General features: G+C 33.5%; 1 protein-coding gene across 2 annotated transcripts in view; it reads left to right on the top strand.

Annotated features, from left to right (window-relative positions):
• LOC132749630 (carboxypeptidase D-like) overlaps window positions 1–16,638 on the top strand; it is a 38,124-nt gene extending 21,486 nt beyond the window's left edge. For both annotated transcript variants that reach the window (XM_060739472.1, XM_060739473.1), the window contains exons 11-27: window positions 324–493; window positions 1,151–1,530; window positions 2,451–2,611; window positions 3,700–3,788; window positions 4,413–4,632; window positions 5,411–5,519; window positions 5,946–6,101; window positions 6,832–7,000; window positions 7,823–8,015; window positions 8,495–8,630; window positions 9,108–9,251; window positions 9,965–10,072; window positions 11,079–11,146; window positions 11,629–11,760; window positions 12,006–12,191; window positions 14,743–14,848; window positions 15,691–16,638. In XM_060739472.1, coding sequence (XP_060595455.1) covers window positions 324–493; window positions 1,151–1,530; window positions 2,451–2,611; window positions 3,700–3,788; window positions 4,413–4,632; window positions 5,411–5,519; window positions 5,946–6,101; window positions 6,832–7,000; window positions 7,823–8,015; window positions 8,495–8,630; window positions 9,108–9,251; window positions 9,965–10,072; window positions 11,079–11,146; window positions 11,629–11,760; window positions 12,006–12,191; window positions 14,743–14,848; window positions 15,691–15,950 — 2,787 coding nt within the window. In that variant the 3' untranslated portion in view covers window positions 15,951–16,638. The remainder of the gene's footprint in view (window positions 1–323; window positions 494–1,150; window positions 1,531–2,450; window positions 2,612–3,699; window positions 3,789–4,412; window positions 4,633–5,410; window positions 5,520–5,945; window positions 6,102–6,831; window positions 7,001–7,822; window positions 8,016–8,494; window positions 8,631–9,107; window positions 9,252–9,964; window positions 10,073–11,078; window positions 11,147–11,628; window positions 11,761–12,005; window positions 12,192–14,742; window positions 14,849–15,690) is intronic.
• Window positions 16,639–16,875: the final 237 nt, after the last annotated feature.

Here is a 16,875-nt window from a genome sequence, read left to right on the forward strand (position 1 = left end):
GCCATTGTGACTTTAAATTCTGATCATAGAGGTGATTTCCTGTGCACATATAGTCACCTTAGTACAGTAACGCCTTAACTCCTTTTAAATTTAATAGGAGTTAACTTGTTATGTACACATTTACACTTTTGATTTTTTCAAGCTAAAGTACTGATGTACATGTACTTAGCATGTTAACATTTTCAGATGGTTTGTATATTCTATAATGTTACATTCATCATATTCGAATTTATTATTTATTTTTTTCCAATAATTTGTATGTACTATAATGTCATATCCGATTTGGTACTGTTCCTCATAATATTATATGAATTTATTTACAGGTACATAAGGGTGTGCGAGGATTTGTACTGGATGAACATACAGGTGCACCTATAGCTAACGCCAGTATACAAGTTACAGGCATAAACCATACAATATACTCCGCAGCAGACGGAGATTACTGGAGACTTCTAGCTCCAAATACGTATCACATACACGCCTCGGCACCTGGGTATGCTATGGTTTTTATGCAAAGTTCATAATTATACAATGAAATTTGATTGCTGTACATCATTTGATAATTTTATGTCACCACTATTTTTTTGAGGTTGGGTGAAAATAAGTGTATTTTTGTCCTTTTGTTATGCTTTCCATACATAGACAGGCTTGTGATGTGCTTAACTTTATAAATATCACTGGTAAAGGCATGGAAGTATTGTTGCCATGATGTGAACTTGTGCATTGTACATGAATTAATTTGAGGTCAGTAAAATAATGGTTCCAGATTAAGCCAAAATTAGCATGTTTTAAACTTTTTTATTGTTTCAGTCTAATGCATTGTGTATATAATGATCTACTTGCATGCTTCCACGCAGAATCTTTAGATTTAATAACTTTTCTGCTTTCAGTGTTAATGTTAGGCCTATGGCACATTAGTAATTTGTATGGTGCTAGGTTAGCTTATACATTATCATTCACTTTATGTTTTGACTTTGGCAACTCTAAAATTAACCATAGACAATACCATAACATAGCAGGATATATTTATTTTATCAAATCACACAGGAAATGGTAATGATTTCACATGATGTATGCACTGTCTCAACTTGCTACTAACTTGTCTCAGTCACTGGGTCATTATAGGTGTATCTCTTATATTTTGTTTCAGATATGAGGCAAAGGACGTGGTTGTACATGTCAGTTTCGATGCCGCAACAGAATTAAACTTCACACTCACAAAGTCACCAGTACTCCAGTGGTCTAGAGACTCAGACTACGGTATCACAGAAAATGTCGCAAAGACATATTCGACAAATATTAATATCCAGACGGAACTCAGACATCTAGCTGACGTTAATCTAGAGATCATGGAATACACAGTCATTCACCAAACAAATGAGGGATATGCTGTGCCATTGGTTCATCTTTCAAAGCAGTTGAAAAATCATGAACACGATAAACCGCATGTTCTGTTGATCGGAGGTCTTCATGGTGATGACCCAGTTACAGTGGAAATGTTGCTACGATTTATAAGGCATTTATTACAAGGTAAGTTTTTACAAAGATGCTTATACTTTTAAATAAGTCATTGTTAATACCTTTAGCATTTCGATAATGAAGAAAGTTACATCTACAGTAGAACTTCGGTAAGTCGAAGTTGGAGGGACTTGCGTAAAAACTTCGACACATCGGGACTTCGACTCATGAATCGTTCTGAATTCCATGACAAAATTTCAATCTGTGACTAGCCCTAATTATAAGATCTATAACGTAACCTATTTCATGTTTTCTTTCATTTATTAATCTGATATTTTACTTTATGCAATGCTAAATATGACGTGTTAAGTAACTTTTCACGGCTAATGATTTGAACTACCTGTTGACGTATACAATGAAGTTACAAAAGGTGTAACAATTCGAAAGGGCAATAACTTAACCAGCTTATAGTAAATATTTTAGCGTGTGATTATCACGCCACACCGGGTCACGGAAGTATGTTTGTTCTTACTGTTAACATGTACTTTCAAATACCGCTACGGCAATTAAATAAGTAACGATTAAAGCATTTTTTCACACATTTAAACGCATTCAAAGGTTGTTTGAACACTCGGCTGTGTAATTAACACGTGTCACTTAAGTTGATCGGAAATCGTCTTCGCGGCGAGAAAAGGTGTGAAAAATGTCTCGAGATCGATGGTGTCAAAATAATCGAAGGACTTCGACTTATTTGTGGTAAATTGTACTAGATTTATTCTATACGGACCATGAAAAAACTTCGACACATCGAAAAATTCGACACATAAAATCTCGACTCATAAATAGGTTTTTATATGGAATATATAAGAGAAAAAATCGGGACTTTCATTTTACTTCGACACATCGAGAAAATCGACTAATCGAAGTTCAACTCATAGAAGTTCTACTGTATATAAAGAAAAATGTTATTAATTATTTATTTTGTTTCCTAGGTTACCTACAGGAAGATAGAGAGATTGTATCTTTATTGTCCAAATGTCATCTACATATTATACCAGAATTAGATCCCAATGGAATATCAAACGCGAGAATGGGAGATTGCTCGGGAGCTCGGAATAACGGCACTTCAGAATTCCATAGTCTTTCACTGGAGGTATGTATTTTCTATTGCTTGAAAATACAGTTCTACCTCTATAGAGCAACACCCTTGGGAAGACAATGTTATGATACGTTTGAGATTGGTGTTGTTCTTCACAATTTAAAGTTGTTTTGAAGCCTTATTATAAGAAGAGTGCATTGTGTAAATTTTATTGCTCTGCAGGGCCACTTTTTTGCAGTTTAGAAAAAATGCAACAGAAATCAAACTGCCATAGACAAAAAAAAAGAAAAAAAAAGTTTGAACACCTTTAAGAACTTTTCTGATACTAAATTTGCAGCAAAACTTCAATGAACATATTTAAGAATTAAAATTGTTTCAGTTTGCAATTGGTCTTGATTAACCCATAATATGTTGGATTGTAAAAATTGTTAAATTCAACTAATTTCAAAAGTAACTTTATCCAACTAATTTCAAAAATTGATCCGACTAATTTTGATCATACATATATTAAAAAAAGTTTATTTCAAAAATAAATTGGTCCAACTTATTTTAAAAACAGCTTGATCAACTAATTTCAAAAATTGTTTGATCGAAACAGACACCATTATCATTTTAGAGATATCATAGTAAAGATATTGAAGGTTGGTCGGGCAACAATTTAGAACCTGTTCAGCTTGTAAAGGATTTTCCTGCTGTCTTGGCTCAATAAAGTGGGGAGGGAGTGGTGGGGTTTAGTAAAGCTCTCTCCGGTTAGCTCAACAGGTAGAGCGTTGAACTGTGAATCAGGTGATCTGGGTTCGATTTCCAGACAGTGCAAATCACTTCCGTTGTGATTGATCATGAAATTCTTTCTACAGACATTTGCACTGTACCTTTGCTTTTGCTTGTACAGAAGTAATCATTTCCTTGCGAAAGTGAAGGCAACTAGTACTGGTAAACTGCTTCACAGCCTGCCCAGGAACAATACAGTGGTTGAACTGTGCTCTGGTAAATTCAATATGGCTTACTGCTGTGATTCGGATTGAAAACTACCAACACCACCATGGGGGTTGTTTAAGACTTACCAGTTTTGGTTTTTTGGCTGTATTGATTGAAATAACATACATGTAAAACATTGTTAGTTAATTATGTATATATTTTAGGATGCTAAGTTAGATGCATTGAGAAGAGAGTTTGTGTCTCACAAGTTCAATTTGGTCGTAAGTCTGGCAGCTGGTGGACAATATGTTGTGTGAGTCTGTTGCTATAAATTAGCCAATGTGTGTGTATGAAAAATGTATTGTTAAATAGTATCAAGCTATATCTAATGAAATATTTTATGGTAAAATTATGTTATTTCCATAGAAGTATTGTTGATTCTCAAAAGGGATGTAACATAGAATGTCTCCTTAATTTAAAACATATGAATAACAAAATATGCTGCTTTTTAATAAAGGCTTTAACCATTGTGCATGCACCATTCACTCTTAAGGAAACACACAAAACATATTTCTAACTTACAGGTATACTGAAACTATTCTTTTTTTTTTTTTTCAAAAAAAAAAAAAAAAAAAAAATAATTGAAAACTACAGGCAACAGATATATAGCTTTTTTTACTTTTTGAATATGCTTGTTGTTACTGTACCAAAACATGCATAGATAAAGCATGAATAAGTTAACACTGTTTTCTTTTATGTATATAGATTTCATAATTATTTTAGCAAGTCAAAAGATATGTTTACATGTTTTTGTTGAGAAAAGAAAAACAACACACACTAAAAGAAATATATGTGGCAAACAGATATCAGATGAAAGTAAATGTTTAAAAGTTTGTAGTTTCATGACTGTAAAGTTCGCTATGCTATTATTCACTAGAATCCCATGGGAGAATGAATTGGATGGATTGATGCAGACAGATGACGAGGACATATTCCAGGCTTTAGCCCGTTCCTTTGCTGATTCCCTGCCTTCAATGTACAAGCCAGAAACCTGTAACAAGGATTTACCTCATGGTATAAAGCATGGTTCCCAGCTTAAAGGAGACAGTAATGCAGTACTGATGGATGAAGTGTATAACAAGTACCATTCTTTAATGGTGAGACAATTATTTGTAACATTTGGTTGATCCTGTGATTATATCTTTTCTATGCCAACATTATACATAGTTATATTACGAATTCCAGAAATTCAAAGATTTGTTTACTAACATTGTATCGGTTATATCTGATGCAATCATTGTTTTAAAGGTTCCAGGTCAGAACTGTGAACAAATAACTAATGGATTCATGAAAATAATCTAATACTGGTTGAAGGCGAACTAATGTCAAACAAAGGATGTAACTAAAAGTGTGCCATTTAAAGCAAGGGACTTATCTTAATATGGAGTTTTTCTAGGAGTAGTGTAACCATTAGAAAATGGCTGTGACTAAAAAAAGGATTGGAGCACCACACTAAATACCGTATTCCGGTATATACCGGACAAGGCGCTTGAATGATAAAATGCTAAAATCTTGTCTTTTTACCCAACGGAATGAACTTTAACAGATCTAATTCATCTTTTCACACCGAATCAAGTACGATAATCAAGGAAAAATGTAAAATTCGGCGAAAAAAACGATATTTGTCTATTTTGTGATCATGATTTCTGCAAGCGTCTAGAGGTACTGCTCCAATCCTGTATTGAGCTAAATCCTTAGAAAATCCTGTCTGATATGCAAGAATGACTTACCTATGCCAATGATAGCATGCCAGGCCAACAGTTACTCTCGCTGTCAGGTGTTACTTAAAACTGTTGACTGCTTCTGGACAAGTCCATTTAAGAAATTAAATGGGTTAAGGGTGATGCTTATTGATTGGTTATAATATATTTTCAGCTGTCAGTTCACATGTCATGTTGTAAGTTCCCAGAAGGAGACAAGCTACCTGAGATCTGGATGGACTCTCTACAACCCTTGCTGAACCTCGTCTCAAAGTCTACACAAGGTAATTATAAATGATCATTTCACCTGAAAAAAGTCATTCCATTCATTTTGCATAGAGCTTTATACAAACTTTCAATGAATAATTTTCTTACAATCTTAATCATGAATGTGCCTGTTTATAAAATTGCCTGTGTCTGTCTGCCCTGTTGTAATGGTCTGTTGTTACGGTATCATTTCATAGACTGACACACCTAAAATTATGCTGGTTAAAATGATTATTATAAAAAAAAAAATCCATTTTCTAACATGATTATTACGAATTATATAATATATTGCTTAAAAAAGAAATTTAAAAATGAAACAGTGAGCATCACATGAACATAAAAGACATTTCAATGTTGTTCTGAAAGATAAAATTTTGAATTAAATGTATGTACGATTTCAACTAGTGTCATTATGATATGATATATATTTTTATTATTATCAGGAACATACGGTAAAGTGACGAATGTTCAAGGAAGTATGATTCCAGATACAAAGATAAAAATAGATCATCATGTACAAACTCACCCTGTAACACCTACCGGGGAGTTCTATTTCCTCATGACGGAAGGAACACATATACTAGAAATATCTGCACCAGGTATTGTAATTTATTGTGAAAACAGTATTATATGAGCCACGCCATGACAAAACCAACATTATGCGTTTGCGACCAGCATGGATCCAGACCAGCCTGCGCATCCGCGCAGTCTGATCAGGATCGATGCTGTTCGCTTACCAACTCTATTACAAGTAGAGAAACTGATAGCGAACAGCATGGATCCTGATCAGATTGCGCAGATGCGCAGGCTGGTCTGGATCCATGCTGGTCACAAACGCACTATGTTGGTTTTGTTGTGATGCAGCTCATATATTTGTTAATGTTAAATCACCTATTTGGTCTGTTTAAAAATATAATTTTCTAGAAACACATAATTATGAGCCTGTATAATACAGTTAAACTTTGTTCGTTTAGACTTGGATTGCTCGAGTACCTCCCTTCCCTCAAACCAACCAACCACTTATCGGCAAAATTCCTATATTATATATACTGTTTAACCTCAGATGGCTTGAACAGTGATTGCTGTAACTTTCTAAATCTGATTTCTGGTCCCTCTGGCAGAAATAAAGTGAAAACTACACCTTGATGGTACATGGTAAAATGTGATTAACACTCGAATGCCCAATATAAGAATAATTCCATAGCACATTGTTCAACATAGAAAATATATTGTATGGTCATACAAATATTGGGGGTATAAAATTGCTATATAGATTCTAATAATAATATATATAAGTAGTTTAGTCGATTTCAACATTTCATATTTCAGGTTACGAGAGCTTGACGCAGCGGGTGTTGGTGAGCAGTGACAGTGTTACAAAACTTTCCGTCCAGCTGACCTCGGAAATATCTAAAATTGATTACCATCAATACGATGATCTCCATAAAATTGTTTCTAACATTACCACCGCTTGTAGTGACAGAGCCAAACTTGTCAGGTATGAGCAATAAAATATTTGTTGTTGCATTAAGTCTTTTTTGGTTGTTTTCACTGACCCTAAATGTTATTGTATAGGAACTAAATACATTAATGCGGTAATTTCATGATGAGCGTTATATCAGAACCTTACAACACAGTGTTGAGATCTTGGACCCGAACATGAGGGTTATAACGGGGCCACAGTGTATTTTATTCGAACACACTTCACACTATTCCCCTTTCAAACTGATAGGCAAATTAATTGCATTATTACACAATATATGCACAGCATAAAATAAGAAAGCTTACACATCAGATATGACGTCAATTAACCAAATGTCATCAGGAGATTAATTCTTAACTCATTGTTTTTCAACATATTTTTATCAATTCTTTTTTTTTGTAACCATGTTAGAATCAGAAATTTTTCTTGCATAACAGTATAATTTAATGCACAGTTTGTCGTTCAAATGCTTTGTAATTGGTCACAATGGCTTATCGGCCTTCATAATTTTATTCCTACTTTTTTTAACTTGAACCATGCTTTATTCTACAACAATGCACTCAAAATTGATATCTATTTCGTAAATAAAAACAAGTACTGGTTCTGCAATTTTTGTTACGAAAAGATAATCAGACATACCCGGTAGTCTGTATTTTGTTTGTAAGCAAAATCTTTATATATATTCAAGAAATAACTAGTTATCTTTATTTTATCTCTAAACATATAGATTGTGTTAGGATGATTAAAACAATAATGCATGATGAAATTGACAACATAAACAAATTGTTCCTACATTATGCACAGGTTCTTACAATTATGCGTTGGATATGTTTTTAGCTTTGGAAAGTCAATGTCCGGTAAAGATCTATGGATGGTTGACTTTGGTCCTGAATCCGGTGATGCTCGGTATGTTCCGGAAATGTTGGTTGTCGGTAGTCTCCATGGTGATGAGCGGGTGGGGTATGAGATCGCACTACAACTGGTAGAACATCTCTGTACAAATTACAGGAAAGACTTTATCATTACCAGTGTAAGTCAGAGTTAATTATATGTGTATGTAAATTTCGTCATTTAATACATAGCATTGTCAAATTAAGTGATAAAATAATGTATGATTGGTGATGTGTAATTTAAGTTATTGTATTTTCGTTTTTTTGTCAGTTTTGTGGCAAATTCACAGAATAATGTTAATTCTGATTCTTTCATTTGTCTTGCACTAAATCACTTACTTCAAATCACAAGGGACTTTGAGTTCTGCCTTTTAAGAAGGTAGTCATGGCTTAAAGGCTTAAAGAAGGATGTTGGTCTTCATCAGGTCCTGGTGTGGCTTGTGTGTAAAATAATTTACAAAGAGCACCTGTGACTTAAGGTCTTCCTTCGCCACTAACATGTATAGGTGTGATAAAAAGTTCATTCTAAATCTGTAAAACAATCTGGAAAGTAATGAAAATATAACTACATTATATGAAAATTGCAGACTCGTAAGTTTAACCTTTGACCTATTCACAGATACTTGATGATACCAGGATACATATCATACCTACGTTAAACCCCGACGGTCTGATGAAGTCAGAGGAGGGCAAATGCGACGGTGGCGAAGGACATAAGAACAACAACAACAAAGATCTGGATGAAACTTTCTTCTGTAAGTGTTATATCAGTATTATCTTTTTGTGAGTACCATGCTGAATACTTCCATCCTCTGACATGAAATTGTTTGTCTCTCAATTTTAACTATATTCTTGTTAGAGTAAATTATCTTTTTGATTTCTAATTACTGATTAGATATATTGGAAAGAAGGTTTCACATAAGATATAAATTACTAGATATAAATGAGAGAAAAAAGATATATTATACATATGAAATAGAGAAAAGAACTTGTTGCCCAACCCTTTTACTATTTATTATTATTTTGAAAACCTTTGTTTCTATGTGTTTTAACATGTATATTAGCAAACAAATATAATCATATAACAAATGTCTTCTTTGTTTTAATGAACCTGCAGCATAGCAATAATGACACAATTGATTCCTAAAGTGTTTTGAAATTTAAAAAATCACCTTTGACCTTTCATTTTATTATGTAAAGAATAAACATATACCAATGTTTTATAATTTCAGTACCGGACTCAAACAGGACGTTGACGTCCGAATCTGAGACTAAGTCGATGTTAGACTGGTTAAAGGAGGCGTTCAGTCCAACTGTTACATTGGTGTTACGTGGCGGTGATCTCATGGTTCTGTACCCGCACCAAACAAAAACTGGTAAGTCGTTTATTGATAGTAGATCATACTAAATATTTTATATTGTTTTGGTTGAGTGCACAGATACTTTCATAACTACATGGAAGTACAATTTCTGATAATTGCGTCAGGGAATTTATTCTTTCACTCAGTGGTCTAGAGCATTGTAATTTCCTCCTATAAATGGTCTGTCGCAAGTTCCAGTCCCAGCAATGGTAAAAATATTTTGATGTGTATTTGCATCTTTCTATTACGCACAAAAGGTGTGGTTAAGAGTACATTTGTATTGTTGACTTTCATTGAACCATTTTGATATAAAAGGTAAATACTTTGTAAAATTTAATGTTTCTTTTTTATTTAGGAAAAAAATGATACAGTATTTATAAATTTGTTCCCAAGACTTTTATCAGATTATATAGTTGTGTAGAAAAAGATTTTTCTATATAACCCTCACATAGTGTGTCAGGTTATATAAACTTACAAATTCATATAATTGTTTAAAAAATATTAATTATTACTAATATGACTTGTAATAAATGCTATTGAATGTGGATTTGAAATTAGGAATGTCCCTCAGTAATCTTTCATTTTCAATTCCTAAGAGTGCAGACCATGAGCCACAGAAATGTTGAATAATATTGAACTGAACATGTATAAAATCACATGTATAGAATCTGTTGCCACCAACAGGCTAAGGGATAAACATTGATATATGACATGTATTACATTTACAGTACCATTAGGGGAGGTAGACAGACAGAACCTTGTCACACTAGGGCTTGCATATGCTGACCGTCATCCAGCCATGAGTTATAAGAAATTTAGATGTGGTTCTGGTAAAGGTTGGTTAATTTTCAGCATATGAATTCATTACTTTTAGGCTTATGTTGGCCTTATAGTCTTATGCCTTTAAGTTTGTTTATTTGAACAATATTTGTAACATTCTGATATTGAAATAATCATTATGAAAAAAAGTTTTGAATATTCAATTAAAGATGTACTCAGATGTGCATATTTGTACTTTGCAAACAGGGTCAGAGGCTAGAAAGAGAATTCTCATAGCTCACACTCATATCTTTGATTTGGTCAGAAATTGCCACTGAATGTACACTGACCAATGAAAATTATGAGATTTAAGACAGAACTTAGAAGAAAGTTTTATAACCTTGAGCCCTGGCCCTGTGTTCACAAAGAAAAGATCAGGATCAGGATCAAATGATCCTGATTTTATTTTCATTGTTCTATAAAACTAAAACTGATCGTATTATGCTAGAACTAAATGGTACATATCCAAAATGTAAATAATTGCTTATTGCATTTGCAAAGAAACCAACCTATTTTGGGATAAAATCAACAAATTGCAAAACAAATATAAAAATAATCGAATCAAAATGAGGGACAATTTTGGGATCATGATCAAAATTTGGATCAACTGTAAAATGGCAGTATCTTGTAAAAAAAGCAATAAGTTTATTATAAAATTTCATAAAAGTCCAGTTTTATCAAGTTAATATTGAATATTTAATCTATGAGGATAAATAATAGAGAATATTTGAGTTTTTAAATTTGATCCTGATCTTGATCCTGATCCTTAAATCTTTGTGAACACGGGGCCTGGTGCACAAACATATCTTGTACATTTATACCAGTAATAGAGACCAAATGCATACAAAGACCACCTGTTGTTAAAGACCCATAGTATGCTTTCCAATTTCAGCATTTTTAATGCATTTTTAATAGGAAATAAAGGCTATCCACAATATATCCAGCACTGATAGAGTCTCTAAGTACAGTTTCCTTTATGACAGTTTTGATTATACCCTATATATATATATGTATATATTTCAGGTGAGGAGACTTCTGAAGTAGGTATAATGGAAGCGTCAGAATATCATGTACACACAGGAAGTTTAATGGTATGTTTTTCCTTTAAATTAGCCAAACATTGTCAATATAAATGACTATAATAGAATTACTTCAGAATTAAGAATATTTTGAGTTTTTCCAAGTTAATCTGTAGATACAAATAAACTTTTACAGTCACCGCTTCGAAAATAAGGGCAACAGGTTGACTAATCTATTGTGACGGGTAGTGCACAGTGAAGCTATAACAGTAAGTTTGCTTGTACCTACAGATTTACTTGGGAAAACCCACAATTGCCAAGTTCCGGATTATATCTATTTATGATGTCATCCATGATATAGTGAAAAGTTTTTATATCTTATCTACAGATTTTTGCTATATGGTTCAATGTATAGAATAGGAACCAAAATCGTATATCTCACTCAAATTCATAAAGTCTGAAATCACTTATTTCTCACTGATATTTATCAGTATATTATCATCGTAAAGGATAGTATAAAATTTGGTTAATTATATCACCTTTGAATATTTCAGGACTACATGTATGATGTATTACACAGTGCAGCTATATCTGTATACATGAGTTGTTGTAAATACCCGAAACAGGACGAACTACTGGATGTATGGTTGACTAACAAAGGGTCGTTATTGGCCCTGCTTCAACAGGTTAGTCAGCTTATTAAAATATTGTAATTGAGATTACTCAGGCTTATTTTTAGTGGAACTAATGATCTTGCTGAAACTGATCTGATGGGGTTGAGGGGGTCTGTGCTCACATTTGGATTAATTTAATTTTCATTTTGGCAGTTTGTCTTCCTCCTTAAGAATAGTTGGAAATTTGCCATATGACTGTTACATAACCCATGGGTTACCGGGGATGATTATAGTCATAAGTTAATTTACATTTTCAGGCTAGGAGAGGAATTAAAGGAGTGGTTCTAAATAGTGCACGAGAATTTATGAAGAATGCCACGATATCTATAGAAGGTTCGACACATCTGTATCCGGTAGATAACGGGGCAAGATTTTGGATCTACCTTGCTCCAGGCTCCTACAAGGTCACTGTGTCATGTCATGGCTACAGCCCAGTACAACAGGTATTATTCATTTATACAAAATGTACATATTTAACTTTTACCATGCAGGCGGCATCTGAATCGATGCATGCAATCAGTATATACCAAGATCAGCTGGCATCTGTTCACTGTCAGTTTTTGTGTCGCCTTGAAAAGGTGACATATAGGGGTTACTTTCGTCGTCGGCGTCGTCGTCGGCGTCCCTTAAAGCTGGTCCGGAGCATAACTCAGTCACTATAAGTCTGATTGACTTCAAACTTGGTATGCATGCTTCTTTCAATAACTCGAAGTGCAGTGCACAAGAACAGGTACTCTGCATTTCTTGTTTTTTTGAGTTATTGCCCTTTGTTTATTCTCATACTTTAATTTTGTCCGGGCCATTTCTCCTTAAGTATAAAAGCTATGGACTTGAAACTTCATAGGATGATAGATCTCATTAAGAAGAAGTGCAGTGCACAAGAATCGGTACTCTGCATTTCTTAATTTTTGAGTTATGGCATTTTGTTGATTTTCATACTTAATTTTTGTCCAGGCCATTTCTCCGAAAGTATAAAAGTTATGGACTTGAAACTTCATAGGATGATAGATCTCATTAAGAAGAAGTGCAGTGCACAAGAATCGGTACTCTGCATTTCTTAATTTTTGAGTTATTGCCCTTTGTTGATTTTCTTACTTTATTTTTGTCCTGGTCATTTCTCCTCAAGTATGAAAGCTATGGACTTGAAACATCATAGAATGATAGATCTTATTGATAAGAAATTCAGTGCACAGATATGCTGCTCTGCACTTATTATTTTTTTAGTTATTGCCCTTTGTTGTTTTTCATATTTCATTTTTGTCCTGGCCATTTCTCCTAAACTACATTGTTCACAAGGCGACACATCCGACTCGCGGAGTTCTAGTCTTTTACAGAGATAAAATTGAAATATGTTTAAGATGGAGGTGGGGTTTAGAATTAAACAAAGGTCTGCTTCATGAACCAGATTGAGGCTATGTATAAATCTTTAAACTGTGTCCTGAACCGAGGCAGTTGTCATTCGAGGAAATGTGTTAATATGTGACTCCAGTGTGGATCATTGGAGTGTCCGTGCACAGTGATTAATCTAGAAATTCCTTACAATGCGTCGGATGACGCACATGTTTGAAAACAATGAGTCCTGTAGCAAAATCAATGAGTCATGTAGCAAAAAAAATGCGTCTTTTTAATAGCAGATCCTTGACATGATTTGCATGTTTTTATAACAAGCGATTAAATAATTAAAGTGCATAAAAACGTTATTTTTGGTACTAATATTAATTGCAGGCAAAACAATTTTTATTGGCTGCTCAAAAATCTAATTTTCATAATTTATATTTTCTTACTACTTATGTCTAATACTGTGCATTATCCATTTTAATTGTTCGTAATTTGCACAAAATGTCCCTCTCACACTGTATACATACTGACGACTTGTATTGCTCCTTGTATGCCTCTGTGTAGAAAGCATACACAGATCATGAAAAAAAGTCATGCACAATGTTACCCTGATTGGTTAATCACCCTGTCAAATATTCTGATGACGTAATAGACATCTTTTTTTTTTTACACTCCGCGTGAACTTGAGTGACCTTAGGGGAAATCATTACACACCTGTCAGATTATACTGTAACTTACAGCATTTCCTTTCAGTTACCGATAGTTATTTAAAATATTAAGTAGATAAATGATTTTTTGTTTGCTTTATTGGATTAAATTTACGGTAGTAGAAATGCAGTAGTAGGTGGGAAAGGGATTAGGTAAGTAGATAACTTGGAAAAATGCTATAGGGAAATGGATAAACTCAAGAATATGCGTAATTACAGGGGAATGGGTAACCTGTTGCTGTTGGTACCAGTTTGGTCTGGATGACTAAATAACATACAATATAAGTCTGATGCGCCTTTGGCCATTTGCTGACGATTTTCCTGTGCCCTTCTCATTTTTTAGCGCCAATGTCTGTATATTTCACCATTGTAGGCGAATCGCTTTTATGCAAAATGGACGCTCTGATTGGCTAATGCCGATAATGGGCGGTTACCGATCAGAAGCAACAATTGCTTGGGATTTAACGTTTTAAGCAAATGGGGGATTAGTCTTGCACCTGATATCATCGGAAATTAAATTATTCAACTGAAGAAATTGAAAAATTATTCAACTAATGAAATTAAAGTAATCAATCTGTACATAGAAATCACTAATCGTGATATTTTGGATTATAAACTTCCTGATTAGCATGCGTCAGATTGAACGCACATATTTTGAAACTGCGCGTCTTTTTTTATTTTTATGCGTATTTTACGCAAGACGCACATCTAGATTAATCACTGCGTGCAGAGCCGATATTTTAAGTTCATTGACTTCATATCACTTACATCTGACCATCGTAGGTCCGACCCATGCCAGGGTCTTTGATTTTTTTCATATGAGCAAGATATCCAGCTAGCTTACGGAATGTTGGTGGTTGTACAGGCAGATTATTAAACTGCTAGCGTTTGACGACATATATTTAACTTACTGTGTTATTATATGATGATGTTATTGGAATAATTTCAGACATTGACAGTAAATGAGGATATGGATAGCACAGAGTTTATTGTAACAATGGAAAAAGAACAGAATATAGCTGGCTATACTAACACAATGTTAGTGCTTGGAATAGGTGAGTTTAATGTAAATTTATTATATGTTCACTAACACTTGCTTAGCAATGTAGGCAGGTCTTGGGATTTGTAATCCAGGACTATGACAATTGATTTCAGACATTAAGTCTAATAGCTATTTTTCTTACATATCAGACAAGATTATCTACTTTTTATACCGGTGCTAGAAATCCTGTCTAACACCCCCCCCCCCATGTACAAGTGGCGTGTTTTTAAATGACATGCCTTTTATGAATGAATTGCGTTCTAAGGATGACATCATTTGTGGCGTTATGAATGAAGTTGTAAATTCATACACTACTATAAGAAAAAGTGCTAAATGAAAATATTAGTTTCGTAATTTCTTTTTTCGTAATATAATTAATTTGTTATATGCAAGGAAAAAAATCAAACATCGGCTGCTGTTACAGACAGGAATATCTAGCTGTCTGGTAACTGTTTAGTGGAAACTTGGCAAAGCCTGCTACTGCCATAAACAGTTACCCTCGAGCTAGACATTCCGGTCTGTAATAGTAGCCGGTGTAAGAATCTTATAGTCTCCCACGGCTGATTCAAAAATCTTGTTGGATTAGTAGTCGGTCACTTGAGGAGAAATTTGTAATTACTTGTTAGTTATCCAAGAAAGCTGGTTATGTGCACCGACTTCCAAGATATGACCAAGAATGTGTTAAAATCAGAAAAAAACCCAGATAAACCAACACAACAAATAACATTCACATAAATTCTGCAGACTGTCTCTGCACTGGTAGCAAAAGGCTAATCATTTGATCTGTTACAGCAAGTTAAGGGTTTTGAATACCTGTATATGATTTTTGAACATTTGTATATATTTGTATTTCAGGTACAATAATACTAGTACTGGTGTTTGTTGTAACAGCCATTATGTGCCTTAGAAACCGGAAAGCTCTGCCATACTCAAAGGTCGGTTTCCGCCGGCTCAATGTGGACGAGACCGATTCTGAGGATGAAATATTTGGTGAGGTCGGTAACAAACAAACAAAACGACTCTCAAACGGTACCAAGGAATATCATGACGAGAGCGATTCGGATGATGACAACGATCAAAATCGGTTATTTGACACAAGATTGGCAAGGTCATAAAAATGTTCTATTTTTGCCGAGGAAATAGAAATAGATCTTCGAGACATTCCAAATGCATATCAAACTTTGATTTAAGTTCATAAGGTGTTTGTATTTTTATTTTTTTTTAATTGTTACATAGTATTAAGAATTGAAATGATAGGAGCAATTATTGATGAATGACTGAGTTATTATAATTGTACATTTATAATATTATTATATACATGTATATCAATCAGGTAGGTAAAAGGATTAAAAATCCTCTTTGATTTCTCTTAATTTTTCTTCATTTGTTTTCCTTTTTTTGATTGATTGATTTTTTTGAGAAATATTTAAATATATTTCTACCTGATTTTAATCTTCTGGATTTTTTGTTAACTCTCAGTATTGTAAATTTTAGTAGCATAATTTAGATTACAAAGAAACAAAACTATTTTGTTTCTACTAGTTTAAGATGTTAAAGGTATCAGTTAAGGTATAGTAACTTTTATTGGTTGTTTTAAATATATTGACTACTGCTGAATACGATTAAACAATAAAATGGCAACAGATTAAGTAGCATTTTATTTTATTGCAAAAAATGTCTGAAAATAAGGACATTGATTAGTAATTGCTTTAACAGATTTGCTTTGCATTATGTGTAAAGTTTTTGTGTTGCATTTTAGTGATTGTGATAGTTTTAGCATTTAAATTAGCATTTAAGTTATTTTTTTTTTAAAAAAGACGAAAAAAATCAGATAATATAATTTTATTTTTTAAGGATTTTTTTGTTTGGTGTAATTATATGCGTTTTGAATTTTATGCCTTTTGAATTGATGTTTTTGTGTGTGTTTTTTCATGATTATTTAAACAGTCTTGTTACTTCATCTGATACTGGGTAAATAATATAATTTATAATCACTTTTCATTTGTCAGGATGGCCCATCATTAGACCATGTCAATGAAT

This window comes from Ruditapes philippinarum, unplaced genomic scaffold, assembly GCF_026571515.1.
Source record: "Ruditapes philippinarum isolate M1 unplaced genomic scaffold, ASM2657151v2 ctg1735_1_1_1_1, whole genome shotgun sequence".
Lineage (NCBI taxonomy): Eukaryota > Metazoa > Mollusca > Bivalvia > Venerida > Veneridae > Ruditapes > Ruditapes philippinarum.